The sequence below is a fragment of the Salvia miltiorrhiza genome, chromosome 2 (genome assembly GCF_028751815.1).
Source record: "Salvia miltiorrhiza cultivar Shanhuang (shh) chromosome 2, IMPLAD_Smil_shh, whole genome shotgun sequence".
NCBI lineage: Eukaryota > Viridiplantae > Streptophyta > Magnoliopsida > Lamiales > Lamiaceae > Salvia > Salvia miltiorrhiza.
This window is the reverse complement of record NC_080388.1, coordinates 24,556,607-24,577,803: the sequence shown is the minus strand read 5'-3', so window position 1 is coordinate 24,577,803 and position 21,197 is coordinate 24,556,607. Positions and strand designations below refer to the sequence as shown.

Here is a 21,197-nt window from a genome sequence, read left to right as displayed (position 1 = left end):
CTGCCAGCTGTGCAGAAATCGCTGCCTGTTGTGTAGCCATTGCTGCTTGTTGTGTAACCATTGCTGCTATAGGATCAGAACTGGAAGCAGCTGCAACCTTTTTCAATTGCATTCTCTCTGATGGCCATTGGTAACTCGTAGAAGCCATACTATCAATAATGCTCCATGCTTCAGAACTGCTTTTCTGGAGTAGAGAGCCACCTGCAGCTGTATCCATATGCATCCGTGTACGTTCCCCGCAGGCATTGTAGAACATGATCACGAGCGTGCCTTCATCAAATCCATGGCTCGGGTACTTTCTGAGCTTTTCCTGATATCGCTCCCAAGTATCCGCTAGCTTTTCTCCCTCATACTGCTGCAACTGCACGATGTCCATCTTCAATTTCAAAGTAAGGCCAGGCGGATGAAATTTTCGTAGGAACGCATGAGCCAAGTCCTCCCACACAGTATTCTCTCTCAGCTGCAGTGTATGATACCACGACTTCGCTTTATCCCGTAGTGAGAAAGGGAAAAGACGAAGACGAATAATGTCATCGGGAACACCATTCATCTTCACTGTGCTGCATAGCTCTAGAAAATGCGTCAGATGCGCATTAGGATCTTCGATCGCATGTCCACCATATTGACTCTATTGGACCATTGTGATCAAACTAGTCTTCAGCTCGAAATTATTGACATTGACTCGTGGAGGTTCCTAGTAAATATAATGCGGTATGAATGCCTCATTAATCGGAGGCTGCTTCTGCTCCTCTAGCTTTTTCTGCGCATCCAATAACTGCTGCAGCTGCTCCTGTAGAGAACGAATTTGAATTTGTTCAGGGGTAGCCATCGTATGCAATGCCTGAAAATACGAGAATTAAAAAAAAATAGTAAAAGCCTAAAATGCTACTAAGTCCTATCGGAGATATTAAAGAAACTTCTAATCAGTCCCCGACAATGGCGCCAAAAAGTTGATCACTAATTTATTAGCAATAAAAATACCGCAACTAACACGGTGTAATTGTAGCATAAAAAACAATCGAGTATCGTATCCACAGGGACTGACACAACGAAAGAACTTTAGCTATCCCCTAAACAGACTATAACAGTAGACAGACAAACGAAAATAAAAAAGGTTTGATTATCACTAAACTCAAATAGCAACAACTAAAAGCACGTAGAAAAATCAAATATTAAAGACAACTGATCTTAGGATTTACGTGGTTCGATCGTTAGATCTACATCCACGTAGAAAAATCAAATATTAAAGACAACTTGAGAATTGAAGGAATCACTAACTTGTCTAATTTGTCTAACTTACCTTATGAGTAAAAAATGAATGACCTCTATTTATATGCTATTAAGTGAGCTAGACCCATTTCACCTCTAAGGCCCATTTATCTAAATAATCAGGCCTAAGCCCTTATTACATGAGTCTTGAGCTTGAAGCCGAGTCGTTGAGCTATCAAGACAATTCCCGATTGATAAGGTTAGCCATGTCAAGTCAGTGTTGCACAAAATATTTAAAATAATAATAATAAATGTGTTAATAATAATAATATAGAAGAAAGATTTCAGCCATGTTAATTGCACAGCATTGATGCAGAGTTTACTCCTCATCACTATTAATCATATTAACCAATTTAATCCAGTTATGATTAGAGATCACTTAATTAATCAATCACTCTCGCTAGAGCAGCAACGATCGTAGATTAGTAAATTCTCTATCTCCGCTAGGTCTCAAGAAAATCCACTAACTCTCAATAGCTCCTAAGAATAGCTCCCTATGATCCACATATCTCACTACGCCGAAAACGCACATACATAACGGATTTTATCCGTTATCTATGCGGATAATCTTGCGTTAAGTATAGTGGTGTTATGTATGCGGCGCGCATAGATAACGGATATTTATCCGTTATCTATACTATTATACATAACGGTCATCGATAAATAAATAACGCCTGAAAATCCGTTATCTATAGGCCTTTTACATAACGTTTCGGACCGTTATGAAAGTTTATATTTCTCCGTTATCTATATCTGTATACATAACGGTAGTTTTGAAATAAATAACATTGGAATTTCCGTTATGTTAAGGATTATACATAACATCTCCGACCGTTATGAAAGTTTAAATTTAACCGTTATGTATACATATATACATAACGGTTTTTAATATATAAGTAACGTGGATAATCCGTTATCTATAATTGTTATAAATAACGTTTCCGACCATCATGAAAGTCTGATATTAGCCGTTATGTATGCAAATATGCGTAACGGTTTTTTGAAATTAATAACGTTTTTTAAGCGTTATGTATGCGTGTTATACATAACGCTTTCGTCCGTAATTAAAATTTCTATTTATCCGTTATCTATTTATTTATACATAACAGTTATTTTTCATATACATCACACTTTTATGTGCGATCTTTGAATATTACAATATCGCCAAATTGTTGTTTAGATTACTCTTTTTTACGTTATGTTTGCTTTTATACATAACGGTTGTAACCGTTATGTATATTTTTTTATTTTCATTATGTATGCTACAGATAGCTTTTTTATTAAAATTCTAGTACAATAAAATAATAAAAACCATCCATTAATCATGTCATATACCATTCGAAATTTTCATGCAATCACCATCCAAAATAGAGTTAACAAAAACACATGTTCTATCAATCGTGCGTGCAAACAAAGTCTACAAAATGATGCTACTAGCTTGATAGATAGCCATCTTGATTGAAATAACCTTTCTCCTGTCACGTCTCTATTTCACTTCATGTAAAGCATCTGTAGGATAATACAACAGTTAACAGTACTTGTCAGAAACAAGAAACAAGAAACACGAGTTTGCAACCACATCGAAAAGTGACGAATGATAAAGCATCCATTAACTTGAAAGCTAAACCAAGCGAAGACCATTCAATCTCCCAAAACCAAAAAATTAAGGAGGCATTCCAACTCCCCCGAGCTCAATACATCATAAACATTTCCCTCAAAAAATTGACATACCACTCAGAATAATTAAACTTTAAACGTACCTATCCATCCAATGCATGCTTTATCACACATGTTGCCCATTCTTCACGGACCTCGTTGAGTTGATTTTGAGAATAAGTAGTAACTCCTTTAAACTACGAATACAAACAAGATCACCAATATATTTTATTAATAACTACTAATATATGTTTAGACAATATTCAAGTATATATATTTAATACCAGTGATGACAAGTGAAAAGTAGAGGCTGCTGCATTTTGAAACCCTTCGATAATATCTCTCATAAACCTCATCACAAAATAACCACATTGCTTGTCATCAGGTTGTGTAGGACCCTATAATTATTACAGAAATAAAATGGTTAGGCTGCATTTTACCAACTATCCAACAAAAACATGAAAGAATTTATATAACGTTAACATTAACATCAAATAAACTGCCCAAAACTATCAGTAAATTAAGCATACATACCTTTATAACTTCCCAAGTTGCTTTTTTCATTTTCTTTCCCTTTTTTGCAGTGACCATACTTATCGCACTTGAAAGGAAATTTATATAAAGTTAACATTAACATCAAATAAAATGAAAGAGATGATTAATTAGTTGTATAATTCAAAACTTACGTGTCGACAACAGACTTCCATATGATGTCCTTATTACGATGACTTTTAGGATCCATTAGAAAAGCTTGTCCTTTTTCAACTTGAATGATTGTAAGAATCCAATGCCCACTATTTGATATGCATGTCAGATTGTTAGGCCAAAAACATACGGGATACTAACTATTTTATATACTTGTTCACTCACCCCACGTTGCAAGGCACGAATACGAGTACATCTGATGCAGCAACCTCAAGTAATCTCTCTGACAATGCGCGTGTTCTATCCTCTTGCGGCACAATATAGGAGTATATCCTTTTGTGCTGTTGTTTGTGGATCATGGGCATGGCCATGGGTGTTTATCTTTTAAACCACAAAAACAGCCTCAGAAATATGGGGAGCATAGCATACTCATACTATTATGCATAGCTACACATGCAAATTATTGGCCAGATAATCCACAAGAAATCAAGCATCAGGAATTATGAATCATAAACTGGAAGGTAAATAGGTACTAACAAATAAATCACATGAACCTAATTAACTATTTACAAACCTTAGAATCAAAAAGAAAACTAGCCAGACATATTAAAATAAAATATAAACATATTTAAAAAGAAAGCAATTGAAAGAATTGAAATAAATAAAATTGAAAGAATGATCTTGAATCTTCAATCTTGTGGAAATCCAATCCAAGCTCTAAAAACTGGAAAGCAATAAAAATCTAAAACTATAAAACTGAAAAACTAAAGTTGGGGAGTGAAAGATAAAGTTGGGAACCCTAAATAGGTCAAAAGAGGACCTATATATAGGCACAGAGGATAAATACAGTATAGAGCTCGAAAATACTGATAAAATCCGAAAATCCCGCAAAATCCCGAAAATTCAGAAATTCCCGTCGGGCACTATTTACACAACCAGAATCTGGCCGGACACCGACGGAATATTCCATCGGTAACCATCAAAATTCCGTCGGTAAATGGAGATACCGAAGGATTACCGACAGATTTCACCCGTCGTTGAAACGCTCGTCGGTAAATGATTTACCGACGGATTTTTTCTGTCCGTCGGTGGGTACCGACGGATTACCGACGAACATGTCCGTAGGTAAGTCTCCGATGCCGGTGTTGGCCGTGGTAGGTGGCGCGGTTACCGACGGAAAATTCCGTCGGTAAATAATTATTATTTTTAATTATTAAGTTTTGAAAAAAAATATATATATTTTTTATCAACCTATCTTCGTATCCTACAAGTATTTCGTATTTCTAATATATTTTGAACTTAATTGCATACGATTTGACCAACTTCCCAGTGGGTCACTGTGAGTCAAGCACGCTTAACCTTAAAGTTTCCTTCGAGTGGTCGCCAGTAGAGAACACACGTATTATTGATATAATTAGCACCTATTAATTCATTTAAACTCTATTTCAATATACAATATCATTTATTCATAACCTTAGAATATGTCGAGATGATATCTAAGACTTGTGGTGCCGGCGAAAGAATGACGGTAAATATATGATCGAATTTAAGATAATAAAAAAATTAATATTATCGTTTATTAAAAAGAGAAAATATAATTGCTCGAAATAACTATCAATTTTAAAATATTTTCAATAATTTAAAAATAATAATAATATAGAAAATTAATTAAAAATAATTTAAAATAAAAAAATAAATAATAAAAATAAATAAAATAATAAAAAAATAATTTACCAACGGACTTTAACCGTCGGTACTAATTTTAAAAATAATTTAAAATAAATAAAATAAATAAAATAAATAAAAAATAAAAAAACAAATAAAAATTCAAATAATAATATTTATTGAATGACGGAATATTTCGTCGATAAAACATAAAAATAATTATTAAATTCGAAATTACCCAATTTTCCGATGGAATTTGATCCGTCGGTAGAGATTTCGTCGGTGTTCCGTCGGTAAAAAATAAAAATAATTATTAAAATCGAAAATATCGAATTTACCGACGGACAATGTCCGTCGGTAACGATTCCGTCGGTAGTCCGTCGGTATTTTCATCGGAAATAGATGCCGGCTCCGGCGATGTTGCCCGATGACGGTCCGTCGGTGATCCGTCGGTATCTATCGAGGGAAAATAGTCCGTCGGTGTTCGATCAGTTTTCTTGTAGTGTTACTGCTGCACGCGACTTTCTTGTTTTGGCCATATCTTTCCTGTCCGAACTCGGATTTGCGAACCGTTTGCGTCTACGAACTCGTATCGAGACGATCTGCAATTTTAATTAGACCATTGGTCCAAATTCGAACTCCATATTTATATAAAAATCATCAAAGTACGACCAAATAACATATTTCACAAGATAAAACAATTTAAGCACAAAACAATCATCCAACACTCAATTTCCTATAAAATTAACATCATATGAACATTAAAAACCATGGAAACATGAGTGTTATCAATGCATCTCATGGACATGTTGAGGTTGTGAAGCTTTTGTTGTCTCGTTGCGCCATGATTGGCAAGCACAACCTTGAGTTGCATTGTTTACTGATGAATGTTTTGCTTAAAAGAAGTTATTCTAAATTATTGTTTGTGTTTGTTGCTTCCTATTTTGCAGCCAAGTAATAATTATGTAGTTGTGGACACCCTTCTTGTATGTGCAATCAAGGCTCACTCATTTGAATGCGTGGATTTGCTGCTTAAGGTATTTTTCGTGAAATAGAGATACATGTATGGTCTAATTATGTGTTCAATAGTGTTATTACTTTTTGAAAACTTAAGCAATGATCCTACCATTTATGCATGTTGTGATAACGACTACACTTTGCTCAATAAATTGTTCCCTATTTTTGTCTATACTCTTTAAAGTGAGACGATTGGTAAGGAATCTAATCTATTTAATTCTAGATGCTCTTTGTATTAATTAGTTAATTCACCAAGTGTTTATCTTATAAAACTCCTAATGAGTTTGAGCTTTATCTATATCCGAATTCCATTAGAATGTAGAACTCTCGACTTGCTGTTGGTATTTAGTAAGTTAGAATGTAGAGTTCCATTAGAATGTTGAACTCCCAATGGTGTTTATACTTAGTATTTAGGAAGTTAGCTTGGGAAAGATTAAATATGTATTGATTATCTAGTATATTTACTTCCATATTTTATAAGAATATTAGAATAAAACTATCTTCCATGTTGTGTCCTTTTATAAGTATGACTAATGTGGCCATTCAAATATGACTAAAACTATCTTCCCTGCGTTGTCCATTTATAAGTTCTTGTTTATCTATTTTGCTCCTTGCATTTTTTCTGGTCTACCTTTTCTTTGGAGTGCGCACCAAGGGATACTCAAAATATACAATGTATTTTCTGTCCGAGTGCTTTGGTTGTCACAGCCCGCCCTAACTATGGATAGTTAGGCCGAGTGATCCACGACTAGGGATGGGGTTAAAGAAGAAGGGGAAGAAAAGGGGCGTCATTTATAGCCGTAAAACTTACCCATCTTAATAAAACTCGTCATTTTTATTCATTAATACTCAATTGAAAACAGTCTATGAAAGACAGCATAAAACTTAATTAATATCATTAATCAAGTTATACATCGTATGAAACCATTCTCTTAAGACTCAAAGTATGACATAACATACTATAACATCAACAACATCTTGCAGCGGAAAGTAGCTAGACATATGTATGAAGACATATTCTAGACAGGTTAACTATTTATTAACAACCCTGGAGACTCCGCTCATTGCAGCACCATCATCACATCAGCTCAACCTGCACATTTAGAAAACATATGCAGGGCTGAGTACAAAAGCACTCAGTGGGCACGTATGCCTAGGTATAAAAATACATGCTTCAAAACTGTAAATTGTCATGCCATCATAATCAGTACAGCAAGGGAGTTTTTCGCTAAAAATGCCCAAGCTTACTAAGTTCATTTGTGATTCTTAAAGTTCGTCTGATCAGACTAAGTTCTTTTGTAATCTATCATATCTGAAACTGTGTGCCGGAGAGGTGGCCACCTCTCACGGTCACTTGACCGGCCAACCCGCTAGATGACTCACGGTCACTGGTGTACACTAGTCCTGGCAGGATAGCTATCAACTGCTCAGGACCCGAATTCGATTGCATCATTGGCAAAGCCAAAGCAGATAGATATCATACTAAAATTTAAACATTTTATGGCAAGACAATACTTGAAATAACTTTAACTCAAAGATTTTGTCATGAAATAACTTGCTCAAAGGTAGCATTAAACTCGTTTGATAGATATATAAAACTGAAATTAACAGTTAAATCATCCCATGCATTCATTCGTATAAGAGGCCTACGACACGCAGGGGATCTCTATATACGTATAGTAAAAGTAATGCCCACCTCGTTGTGTCTCTGTATCAATGAGTAACGTCACTCTCTCCCTCAAGTCGTTACTTCCCAAAAGGACCTTCATCGTTATGAAGAATTGGTGAGAAGTTATAAAAGAAACCTCGATTAATAATCTAATCTCTTTTATGAAACATTAGTATCTCTAATGTTCATCTCTCTTGATTGTTAATCAATATAACAATTATTATCTCTCGTCATTACTCATTAATTATAACATCCTTATGTTATAATTAGCAGCGCTTCAATTAAAAGAAATATTTAACACATCGAAAAGTCCACTTTCTTAGCAGATCTATTCGCTCTCATCTCGTCTAATTAACCGATTAGAAAGTTAAACTTTCCATTAGGCATGTATTTGAGTCACGGTTCAACAAGAATTGACTATGCTCAAATTCTAATTTCACTAAAAATTTCGGCATGACCTATTCATATATAATGTCAGCCACGAGATTTCAACGCGTGAATCTCACTACGTGAACTCGTCTCTCGACTCAAAACTTAACATCTTGACATCTTTTCAACGCAAACCAAACAATTCAAAATCATCAAAACTCTTTATCAGTAAACTATCATTTATACTCGACACCAATTGTTCGAGTGTCAGATACCAACATTTATGTGCGTTAATCATAACTCTCACAACTCACACCATTTAGTCATATCGTATCATCCCTCAAAACAAATATAATCAAGTTATTTTCTAGAAAGTTTTACTGTTTTTGTGTCATCTTTAAAACTTCATAACAACCAACTCAATCATCATAAACTCTCATACCAATTGATCTCAAAAACTTCATGAAGTGTAGTTCACTCTAAAAATAGTAGTTAACCAAAAAGGTTAAAGGTTTTTGGAGATATTGCTCTTTTAGTGCAGGCTGTCAAAGATTGACAGTTTCTGCCAATTTTGTTTAGGCCATTAGAAACCAAGGCAAACCTTAATAAAATTCCATCAAATTTAATCATCCAAAACTAAAGGTATCCTTGAAGATTTGGTTAAAATTTCACAAGAGAAAACGTTCATATGATCTGCCAAATAAACAATGAAACTCATACACTTTTACTGTTGGACAAATATGACAGCAGAACAGGGCATTTTTGAAATAATAAACTGCTCTGTTTCAGAGGTCATAAAAATCGAAATCTTATGTTTTTAGAAAAGTATTGAAGTCTAGTTTCGTTTAAAAAAAATGGTGATGCAAAATCCTTCATGGATTAATATATAGATATAAACGTTTTTGTGAAGTCTACCAATAGTTGACAGATTCTGTCAAGGATTTTTCAAAATATCTTTAAAATAGCAAACATCATCCAAAAGACATGAAATTTTGCAGCAACGAAATACACATATCATAGATAAACATACTAAAATTTCAGAGTCATCAAGCAATGAAAACTCATCGAAACATAAGCTTGAAACATCTCTATGTTCCCTTACCACTGCTACATCCTCAAAGTTTTTTTTTTTTTTTTTTTTACTTGATTCTCCTTCATCATTCAAGTAAACTAGGTAAGCTTGTGCTCCTTTCTTCTTTACCAATTTCGACGCCTGAAGTGCTGAAACGATTGGAACTCTCTTCTTTCTATCAATGCTGGGAAAACATGTCTGTTCCTTCCCAGGTGGTTGGAAAGTTATCTGTCTCTTCTTACAATCAATCGGGGCAAAGTTCTCTTCTAACCAGTCCATCCTTAGAATAATGTCTACGTTCCACATAGGCATTAAGTGCAAGGTTCTTGTTTTCATCTTTAGTGATCATAACTCAAGCTCTAAGTTAGAAATCATGTGAGAAACTGTAGTAGCTCTTCCTACAGGAGTGATTACTCTCAACTCGGGACTAGCTTGTTTTTGGTTCGAGTTTGAAGGTAACATGCTTCAACCAATTAAAGAATGCGAGACTCCTGTATTAAACAGGATTCTAACCGGTGCATCCAATAACTTGCCCATACTACCTTAAAGTCCTGCCTTAAACCGGCACTTAAAACTCAGACATCTCTTCATCAGTATCCATCTTCTGATGAGCGAGCGTGTTAGCTCACAGAATTCTCGATTATACTCTACAACCGATTTCTTTCCTTGCATCAAACTTCGATAATCAGCCTCTCGCTGCTTACTGTACTCCTCTGTACATACTTCTCAAGAGTAGTCTTCAATTGTTCTCAAGTGTAGTTTGCCAGTTGCTCAGGTGTTAAAGTCCTCTGACGTGCCTCTCACTAGTCTTATACATCAAAAGAATCTACTAGGATAACTCAAAAGTTGTAAGGGTTCAACCCTAGAATGACATCAAAACAAATTGTTCAAGAGACTCAAATGAATGACCAGAGGGTAGAATGAAGTAACTACCAGGTCGAACAAAAATGACCTAGAGTAAGAACCCATCTGGCTTTTCAACCGAAAGTTGAAACACATGGGTTTATAAACCCAAAACACGTCTACTGAGATTTGGATCATGCGGACTGGCCAGGTCCAACATAATCACTCCCCAGTCACACGGGATATACTATCCCGAACTTGGAAATTCTGTGTCTTCTAAACCCTCAACATACTATACATAACAAAACTTAAGTTCACACCAGCAAGCTAAAAGCTTAAACTCAGGGTCCTATGTTCTAGACTCTTGTTTCGAAAGTTCAATATTTTTCGACTCTCCTCTCATGTTGCGGTGGTGGTGGCGGAGTATTATCCCGCCTATCCTTCACATCACACTCTTGATGACATCTTTGAGGCATTTTTGAAATCACAAAAGGAAAACTCAACTCGACCAACGCTCTAAGCATCCTCAAAACTCAAGTTCAATTTACTAACTCAACTTTAAGGAAACCCTCACGGTCACCTTAACATTCATCTGTAAGGCAATAAGCACTCACGAAATGCTAACAAAAAGACCACTCTGGTCAACCTAATATATCCATCAGTAGAATGCCTCCTTTTAGAGGGCTTACATAAAGGGGTTATTTAAACCCTACAAAAACCATAGTATCTATCGTAATGTCCCTTCTAAACCGACACCATTAATAGTACTATGTCTCGGTCTGGACCTCCTACGGTAATTGCTACCAGTTAACTCATCTAGTTGCTACTTTAGCACACTAGGAACATCCATCTACTTAACATCAGTAGGGTACTATATTCGCATGCTTATCTATCATCATGTCAAAATCTCAAGTACCAGTATCTCCTAAGTAAGTTATATACATCGCAATGTAATTGCAACTAATCAAAAACGAGGGTGTACCGCGCATACTCTCAAGATCATCCTTAGCTCTAGCCTACATCGACTTCTCTTCTCATCCTCATCAACTCTAGCCCTCCTCGGCTACTTCTCATCCTCATTATCGTTTATCATTTTATCATCTTTGGTAACTGATACTCAAGGATCGACTCGATATCTACTACACTCTTCTAGAGTCCCTGGTAGAAAACAAGCATCCGGTCAGTAGATCCGCATAGAAAATCTGGGTATCTGTAACAAATCTCATCTCCTGTGGGTCCAATGCTCAAGACAACATGTCCCATCATATTGAGTGGCTTTCTTCCTTGCTCAATCCTACCACTCGATTGGTAGCACGGGGACTAGGTGCACGATGCCATCCAGTCTAGTAACAACCATAAGGCTTTCATCCTTTCATAGTCTATGAACATGTGTTTGAAAATCTGCTAGGGTATCTCTGTACCACATACTGTACGCCTCGTCCTCGTATCCGATCTTTCCTGAGTTCGATCTCACAACAGTCCACTTTCGTGCAGTGCCAACAGTCCTGGCCAACCTATAAGGAGAACTTAAAGGTGACTCTAGGAACTAACTCTACTTGGCTCCAGCAACAGAAATAAACAAAACATAACTTAGCAAAACTCCTATTAAGTAGTACTGTTATCTTAAAACTCAAGCTCAAAACATCTAAATTCTCATCTCGTCCCATCTTTACTCAGTAGGGAATCTCTCTAAACAATGATATTAGATCCCTTAATCTAAATCATCGTGACTCAGTAAGACAACTCAACAATTCTCTCTCAAAGCCATCTCCAAAGACTATGGCTCATGATACCTCCTCAAGTACCATTAAGGTTGCGTGAGCAAAACTCGCGTCACAAAACAACTCAACATATCGTACAATATCTCATTGCAGCATGCTAATAACTCATCATTAATCATGCTATTATACTCAAGCTCATAACTCAAACTCATAACTCAAACCAACAAGTACTTAAAGCAATTGCTAATTCTCTCAAGCTTTAGCTCTAAGTTCTCATTTCATCCTTCTACTTAGTAAAAAAAATCTCTCTTAACAATGACATTAGATTCCTTCATCTAAATCATCGTGAATTATCACAACTGCTCAAACAATTCTCATCACAAAACATCTCAAATACATCACATCATAACTCATAATTATGCATCCTCAATCATATAACATCATACGATACAAACGCTCTCATGATTCATCATGTAACATCAACATATGCTCTTACAACATAATAACTCATTATTAATCATGTTGTCATCCTCAAACTCAAACTATGCACCTTTAAAGTGTAACATCATAACTCATCATATAACCTCAACATCATGCTCTTCAAAATTTAACGTCAAATAAACTTTGAAATTTTACATACCTCGTTGAGCCTGGTGTGATGGTGCGCTGAGCTCACGGTTGTTAATAACTATTAGTCTAGTGACTCATTCTAGACTAAACTCAAGACTTCTAATTCAGAGCTTTCCTTCGCTCTGATACCACTCTGTCACAGCCCGCCCTAACTATGGATAGTTAGGCCGAGTGATCCACGACTAGGGATGGGGTTAAAGAAGAAGGGGAAGAAAAGGGGCGTCATTTATAGCCGTAAAACTTACTCATCTTAATAAAACTCGTCATTTTTATTCATTAATACTCAATTGAAAACAGTCTATGAAAGACAGCATAAAACTTAATTAATATCATTAATCAAGTTATACATCGTATGAAACCATTCTCTTAAGACTCAAAGTATGACATAACATACTATAACATCAACAACATCTTGCAGCGGAAAGTAGCTAGACATATGTATGAAGACATATTCTAGACAGGTTAACTATTTATTAACAACCCTGGAGACTCCGCTCATTGCAGCACCATCATCACATCAGCTCAACCTGCACATTTAGAAAACATATGCAGGGCTGAGTACAAAAGCACTCAGTGGGCACGTATGCCTAGGTATAAAAATACATGCTTCAAAACTGTAAATTGTCATGCCATCATAATCAGTACAGCAAGGGAGTTTTTCGCTAAAAATGCCCAAGCTTACTAAGTTCATTTGTGATTCTTAAAGTTCGTCTGATCAGACTAAGTTCTTTTGTAATCTATCATATCTGAAACTGTGTGCCGGAGAGGTGGCCACCTCTCACGGTCACTTGACCGGCCAACCCGCTAGATGACTCACGGTCACTGGTGTACACTAGTCCTGGCAGGATAGCTATCAACTGCTCAGGACCCGAATTCGATTGCATCATTGGCAAAGCCAAAGCAGATAGATATCATACTAAAATTTAAACATTTTATGGCAAGACAATACTTGAAATAACTTTAACTCAAATATTTTGTCATGAAATAACTTGCTCAAAGGTAGCATTAAACTCGTTTGATAGATATATAAAACTGAAATTAACAGTTAAATCATCTCATGCATTCATTCGTATAAGAGGCCTACGACACGCAGGGGATCTCTATATACGTATAGTAAAAGTAATGCCCACCTCGTTGTGTCTCTGTATCAATGAGTAACGTCACTCTCTCCCTCAAGTCGTTACTTCCCAAAAGGACCTTCATCGTTATGAAGAATTGGTGAGAAGTTATAAAAGAAACCTCGATTAATAATCTAATCTCTTTTATGAAACATTAGTATCTCTAATGTTCATCTCTCTTGATTGTTAATCAATATAACAATTATTATCTCTCGTCATTACTCATTAATTATAACATCCTTATGTTATAATTAGCAGCGCTTCAATTAAAAGAAATATTTAACACATCGAAAAGTCCACTTTCTTAGCAGATCTATTCGCTCTCATCTCGTCTAATTAACCGATTAGAAAGTTAAACTTTCCATTAGGCATGTATTTGAGTCACGGTTCAACAAGAATTGACTATGCTCAAATTCTAATTTCACTAAAAATTTCGGCATGACCTATTCATATATAATGTCAGCCACGAGATTTCAACGCGTGAATCTCACTACGTGAACTCGTCTCTCGACTCAAAACTTAACATCTTGACATCTTTTCAACGCAAACCAAACAATTCAAAATCATCAAAACTCTTTATCAGTAAACTATCATTTATACTCGACACCAATTGTTCGAGTGTCAGATACCAACATTTATGTGCGTTAATCATAACTCTCACAACTTCACACCATTTAGTCATATCGTATCATCCATCAAAACAAATATAATCAAGTTATTTTCTAGAAAGTTTTACTGTTTTTGTGTCATCTTTAAAACTTCATAACAACCAACTCAATCATCATAAACTCTCATACCAATTGATCTCAAAAACTTCATGAAGTGTAGTTCACTCTAAAAATAGGTAGTTAACCAAAAAGGTTAAAGGTTTTTGGAGATATTGCTCTTTTAGTGCAGGCTGTCAAAGATTGACAGTTTCTGCCAATTTTGTTTAGGCCATTAGAAACCAAGGCAAACCTTAATAAAATTCCATCAAATTTAATCATCCAAAACTAAAGGTATCCTTGAAGATTTGGTTAAAATTTCACAAGAGAAAACGTTCATATGATCTGCCAAATAAACAATGAAACTCATACACTTTTACTGTTGGACAAATATGACAGCAGAACAGGGCATTTTTGAAATAATAAACTGCTCTGTTTCAGAGGTCATAAAAATCGAAATCTTATGTTTTTAGAAAAGTATTGAAGTCTAGTTTCGTTTAAAAAAAATGGTGATGCAAAATCCTTCATGGATTAATATATAGATATAAACGTTTTTGTGAAGTCTACCAATAGTTGACAGATTCTGTCAAGGATTTTTCAAAATATCTTTAAAATAGCAAACATCATCCAAAAGACATGAAATTTTGCAGCAACGAAATACACATATCATAGATAAACATACTAAAATTTCAGAGTCATCAAGCAATGAAAACTCATCGAAACATAAGCTTGAAACTGCTGTAAAATTTTGACAGAATTCCAGTTTTAATTTCGTTCAACAATTATCATCCATAAATTGTAAATCAATTAGCATGCTCATGTGATATCGTAGAACACATATACGCAATAATATTCATTATGCAACGTCTCAAACTTCACGAATTTAAATAATCATGCTCTAAAAACTTATACAATTTTCGTGCTTGGAAAAATACGAATTTAATATATATCGATCCTAGCATACCCCTAAGCACAAATATCAAGTCAAAACGATCAAACAAAAATCGAAAGACAAGCTAATATGTGAAAAACGGGGCTGCCCTCATGGGTTTCATAGCTACGGTTCGTTCCGTTCTTACTCCCTTCATTAAACATGCTCAACATCTACCCAAGAACAACATACTAAAATTTCACGACGATCCGACGTCGTTTCAAAATAAAGTCGAGAATCAACGTTTTTCGACGTCGACGAAAATCGAAAAGAAAACCATCAAAACGTAGGTAGAGATCTTACCTACTTAGATACGTGATCGAAAAGATGATCGGCGCTCGTCTCGGTGCTCAAATCGGAAGTCAAAAGCTCCGTCCAAGCTTAAATGGAAAATGGTGTGTGTAGTGTGTGTTTTAGGTGCCAGTGTGTGTGTTGCGTGTGATTAGTGAGTGAGTGCAGTGTTTGGCTGATCTCAGTCAACACTTGGTGAGGGAAAAGGGGTTTGGGCGGTTGGGGGGTGGTTAGGGGTAGGGTAGGTTTAAATATTATAGGATATTTAATCCTTTAGTCGTTAAATATCTCGTTTCGTCTCGTTTTAACGACTAACTACCCATACTCTTCGTTACTCGCCCTCTCAACTCCTACTCACTTTTATTATACTCGTAATTCTATATAAATATAGAAAACGCAAGCTCGTTCTCGAAATTCTGATAAACGAGCTCGGTTCGTTTATCGAGAAATCACAGTTTACTATTCACTCGTCATCCAAAAATAAAAACTTTCATTATTGGACTCGTATCGAAAAACTAAGAATATTTCTCGATGACGTGCACGTAAGATTTTGAAAGTCGACAAAAAGACGAAATAGCAGTATTTTACTATTCATCGTCAAAAAGTCAAAATTTTCAAAAATGTCTTAACGGACTCAGATCTCACTTCCGAGTTCACCGTTCTCATTCAAATAATTATCTCGAATTATTCGAATACTCAAACTCAATTTCGGATATAAAATCTCACATCATCCAAACATCATCAAAAGAACATCTCAACATCTTAAAAATAACAAGGGAACTTCATATAACTCCTCATCTCTTTACAAAGTAAATCAAACAAGGGATCTATACCCTAATTACTCAAACTTAAGCAATTAAACACGTCATCAAAAGCCCGGGTGTTACATACCCTCCCCCTTAAAATAAATTTCGTCCCGAAATTTGTACCTCCTGTAAATGTTTCGGGTACTTCTCTCACATCTTATCCTCAAGCTCTCTTTCCACTTCTTTCTAACTATCATATCTCCATTGAACCTTATCCAATGCAATCGACTTATTACTCAATTGCCAAATTTTATGATTTAGCATCATCTGAGGTCTCTCTTCATAACTCAAGTCTGGTTCTAAGATCATTTCTTCTTAGTAAACCACATGGTTTGGGTCGAAAATATATATCCTCTCAATTGTGACACGTGAAACACGTTATGCACATTTCCAAAGCTAGGTGGCAAAGCCAACCTGTACGCTATTGGACCTATCCTTTGCAATATCTCGTAAGGACTTATAACTCTGGGTCTAAGCTGTCCTTTAACTCCAAATCTATTCATCCCCTTTTGAGGGTGAAACCTTCAAGAAAACTTTGTCTCCAATCTCGAAACTTTGTCTCACATCTTATAGGCAAACTCAATTAGTGGCAACACATTCTCCTGATGTACTCCTCTATCAAGGATAGTAGTTCTTATCATATCTTCTATCGTCTGCTATGCTAAAATTCATCCTTGTACCCAACTCTTTCTGTAACTCATCCAAAAACGTGATGTAATAAAAAAAAATTATTTTTCTCTCTAGGTGATCTACACCGGTACTCAATGCAATCTTATAATCTCACGAACGTACAATTGTGCTAACTTATCTGGTCCATACGCGATTAGGATCGGTATGAAATGGGCAGATTTTGTTAGTCGATCTACAATCACCCAAATTGTTGTATTTCCTCTTTGACTTTTGGGTAAAGCTGTCACAAAATCCATCTCTATGTGATCCCATTTCCACTTGGGAATCTCCAACGGTTTTAACTTCCCATAGGGTCGTTGGTGTAATGCTTTCACTTGCTGACAAGCTAAGCATCGCTCTACAAACGAAGCTATGTCTCATTTCATTCCGTCCCACAAAAATCTATTTTTCACAACCTGATACATCTTTGTGCCTCCTGGGTGGGAAGTGTAAGGCGTGTCATGAGTCTCACTCATGATCGTATTCTTAAGTTCATCATCGCTGGGAATGCATCTTCTCCCCTCAAATAAGATAGCATTGTCTGATGTTTTTTTTTTTTTTGTAACTCTTGAGATCTCCTGCTCTTATCCTTTCTCGTAACTTGTTCATTGTCTCATCTTTCCTTGTGCTTCAATCACCATTTTCCTCAAACTAGGCATCGTCGCAACAATACTCGCTATCGTCTCTGGTGGTTTTATCATCTCTATCCTCATCTTGTCAAAGTCCTTTATAAGCTCATCCTCTCTCGTGAGAAGACATCCTAACTTTGACGAGACCTTTCGGCTCAATGCATCGGCTACTACATTGGCCTTGCCAGGGTGATAATTAATGTCGCAGTTAACATCATTTACTAATTCGAGCCATCTCCTTTGCCTCATGTTAATATCCTTATGCTCGAAAAAGTATTTCAAAGTTTTGTGGTTCGTGAAAATCTCACATCTAACTCCGTAGAGATGATGTCTCCAAATTTTCAGGGCATGCACAACGGCTGCAAGCTCTAAATCATGCGTTGGATAATTTATCTCGTGGGGTCTAAGTTATCGTGATGCATAGACTATAACTCTTTCTTCTTGCATCAAAACACATCCTAGCCCACTCTCTAACGCATCTGCGTAGATGGTATACTCTTTATCCATTTCTAGGACTATCAGCACTGGTGCTGTAGTCAATTTCCTTTAAGCTCTTAAAAACTCTTTTCACACTCCTCTTTCCAATTGTATTTAGCTTATTTTCTAAGTAATTGTGTCATCGGTCTTGCTATCGTGGAAAATCCTTCAATAAACCTCTGATAGTATCCTGCTAAGCCTAAAAAGTTGAGAATCTTGTTAGGCGTAGTTGGTGATCTCCACTCATGTACAGCTTGTACCTTGACGGGGTCAACTTTAATTCCTTCAGATGATATAACATGTCCTAGTAAAGTTACTTTGTTCAACCAAAACTCGCACTTGGTGAATTTGGCAAAAAGCTTCTCAACTCTTAGTGTTTCCAACATCGTTTTCAAATGTTTTGGAGCTCCTGCTCATTCTTCGAATAGATGAGAATATCATCTATGAAAACTATGACAAATTTATCCAATTATTGATGAAAACTCAATTCATGTGATCCATGAAAACTACTGGTGCCTTCGTCAAACCGAATGGCATAACTATGAACTCATAGTGCTCATACCTCATTTGAAAAGCTGTCTTAGGTATATCATTCTGTCAAAATTTGAACTGGTGGTAATATGATCTCAAGTCAACTTTCAAGAAAAATGCGCTCATCGTAATTGATCAAACAAGTCATCTATCCTCGGCAAAGGATATTTGTTCTTGAGTGTCAATTTATTCAGCTCTCGATAATCTATGCACATTCTCAACGTGCCATCCTTCTTTTTGACAAAAAGGACTGGTGCTCCCCACAGGGATACACTATGTCTAATAAAACCTAACTCGAGCAATTCTTGTAGTTGAATCTTCAGCTCTTGTAGCTCCTTAGGCGCCATTCTATAGGGTGCCTTCGACACTGGTGCTGATCCAGGTTCTAGGTCGATAGTGAACTCCAACTATCTTGTTGGTGGCAATCCTGGTAAGACCTCGGGAAATACATCTCTATGTTCCCTTACCACTGCTACATCCTCAAAGTTTTTTTTTTTTTTTTTTTTACTTGATTCTCCTTCATCATTCAAGTAAACTAGGTAAGCTTGTGCTCCTTTCTTCTTTACCAATTTCGACGCCTGAAGTGCTGAAACGATTGGAACTCTCTTCTTTCTATCAATGCTGGGAAAACATGTCTGTTCCTTCCCAGGTGGTTGGAAAGTTATCTGTCTCTTCTTACAATCAATCGGGGCAAAGTTCTCTTCTAACCAGTCCATCCTTAGAATAATGTCTACGTTCCACATAGGCATTAAGTGCAAGGTTCTTGTTTTCATCTTTAGTGATCATAACTCAAGCTCTAAGTTAGAAATCATGTGAGAAACTGTAGTAGCTCTTCCTACAGGAGTGATTACTCTCAACTCGGGACTAGCTTGTTTTTGGTTCGAGTTTGAAGGTAACATGCTTCAACCAATTAAAGAATGCGAGACTCCTGTATTAAACAGGATTCTAACCGGTGCATCCAATAACTTGCCCATACTACCTTAAAGTCCTGCCTTAAACCGGCACTTAAAACTCAGACATCTCTTCATCAGTATCCATCTTCTGATGAGCGAGCGTGTTAGCTCACAGAATTCTCGATTATACTCTACAACCGATTTCTTTCCTTGCATCAAACTTCGATAATCAGCCTCTCGCTGCTTACTGTACTCCTCTGTACATACTTCTCAAGAGTAGTCTTCAATTGTTCTCAAGTGTAGTTTGCCAGTTGCTCAGGTGTTAAAGTCCTCTGACGTGCCTCTCACTAGTCTTATACATCAAAAGAATCTACTAGGATAACTCAAAAGTTGTAAGGGTTCAACCCTAGAATGACATCAAAACAAATTGTTCAAGAGACTCAAATGAATGACCAGAGGGTAGAATGAAGTAACTACCAGGTCGAACAAAAATGACCTAGAGTAAGAACCCATCTGGCTTTTCAACCGAAAGTTGAAACACATGGGTTTATAAACCCAAAACACGTCTACTGAGATTTGGATCATGCGGACTGGCCAGGTCCAACATAATCACTCCCCAGTCACACGGGATATACTATCCCGAACTTGGAAATTCTGTGTCTTCTAAACCCTCAACATACTATACATAACAAAACTTAAGTTCACACCAGCAAGCTAAAAGCTTAAACTCAGGGTCCTATGTTCTAGACTCTTGTTTCGAAAGTTCAATATTTTTCGACTCTCCTCTCATGTTGCGGTGGTGGTGGCGGAGTATTATCCCGCCTATCCTTCACATCACACTCTTGATGACATCTTTGAGGCATTTTTGAAATCACAAAAGGAAAACTCAACTCGACCAACGCTCTAAGCATCCTCAAAACTCAAGTTCAATTTACTAACTCAACTTTAAGGAAACCCTCACGGTCACCTTAACATTCATCTGTAAGGCAATAAGCACTCACGAAATGCTAACAAAAAGACCACTCTGGTCAACCTAATATATCCATCAGTAGAATGCCTCCTTTTAGAGGGCTTACATAAAGGGGTTATTTAAACCCTACAAAAACCATAGTATCTATCGTAATGTCCCTTCTAAACCGACACCATTAATAGTACTATGTCTCGGTCTGGACCTCCTACGGTAATTGCTACCAGTTAACTCATCTAGTTGCTACTTTAGCACACTAGGAACATCCATCTACTTAACATCAGTAGGGTACTATATTCGCATGCTTATCTATCATCATGTCAAAATCTCAAGTACCAGTATCTCCTAAGTAAGTTATATACATCGCAATGTAATTGCAACTAATCAAAAACGAGGGTGTACCGCGCATACTCTCAAGATCATCCTTAGCTCTAGCCTACATCGACTTCTCTTCTCATCCTCATCAACTCTAGCCCTCCTCGGCTACTTCTCATCCTCATTATCGTTTATCATTTTATCATCTTTGGTAACTGATACTCAAGGATCGACTCGATATCTACTACACTCTTCTAGAGTCCCTGGTAGAAAACAAGCATCCGGTCAGTAGATCCGCATAGAAAATCTG

At 36.4% G+C, this 21,197-nt stretch overlaps 1 protein-coding gene and 1 long non-coding RNA gene across 2 annotated transcripts; both read right to left on the bottom strand.

Moving 5' to 3' along the window:
- Positions 1–2,610: 2,610 nt before the first annotated feature.
- On the bottom strand, positions 2,611–3,941 carry LOC131008174 (uncharacterized). The gene is made up of 6 exons (XM_057935068.1): positions 3,796–3,941; positions 3,612–3,719; positions 3,460–3,526; positions 3,210–3,323; positions 3,030–3,122; positions 2,611–2,778 (listed from the first exon to the last, which is right to left on the bottom strand). Exons 1-5 carry the CDS (start codon positions 3,939–3,941, stop codon positions 3,030–3,032), a joined length of 528 nt encoding a protein of 175 aa, XP_057791051.1. The 3' UTR covers positions 2,611–2,778.
- An 8,916-nt stretch (positions 3,942–12,857) lies between these two features.
- LOC131007807 (uncharacterized) lies at positions 12,858–16,504 on the bottom strand. Its single transcript, XR_009096299.1, has 3 exons — positions 15,613–16,504; positions 13,687–13,753; positions 12,858–13,083 (listed from the first exon to the last, which is right to left on the bottom strand). It is a non-coding gene; the product is annotated as an uncharacterized LOC131007807 (long non-coding RNA).
- Between the last annotated feature and the right edge of the window lie 4,693 nt (positions 16,505–21,197).

What these genes read in the sequence shown, in the direction of transcription:
- LOC131008174 (XM_057935068.1), bottom strand. Translation starts at nt 3,941, where the DNA reads ATGGCCATGCCCATGATCCACAAACAACAGCACAAAAGGATATACTCC. An exon ending in TGGAAGTCTGTTGTCGACAC is followed by an intron (nt 3,527 to 3,611) that starts GTAAGTTTTGAA and finishes TTTCCTTTCAAG; the next exon opens with TGCGATAAGTATGGTCACTG. An exon ending in CAACTTGGGAAGTTATAAAG is followed by an intron (nt 3,324 to 3,459) that starts GTATGTATGCTT and finishes TAATAATTATAG; the next exon opens with GGTCCTACACAACCTGATGA.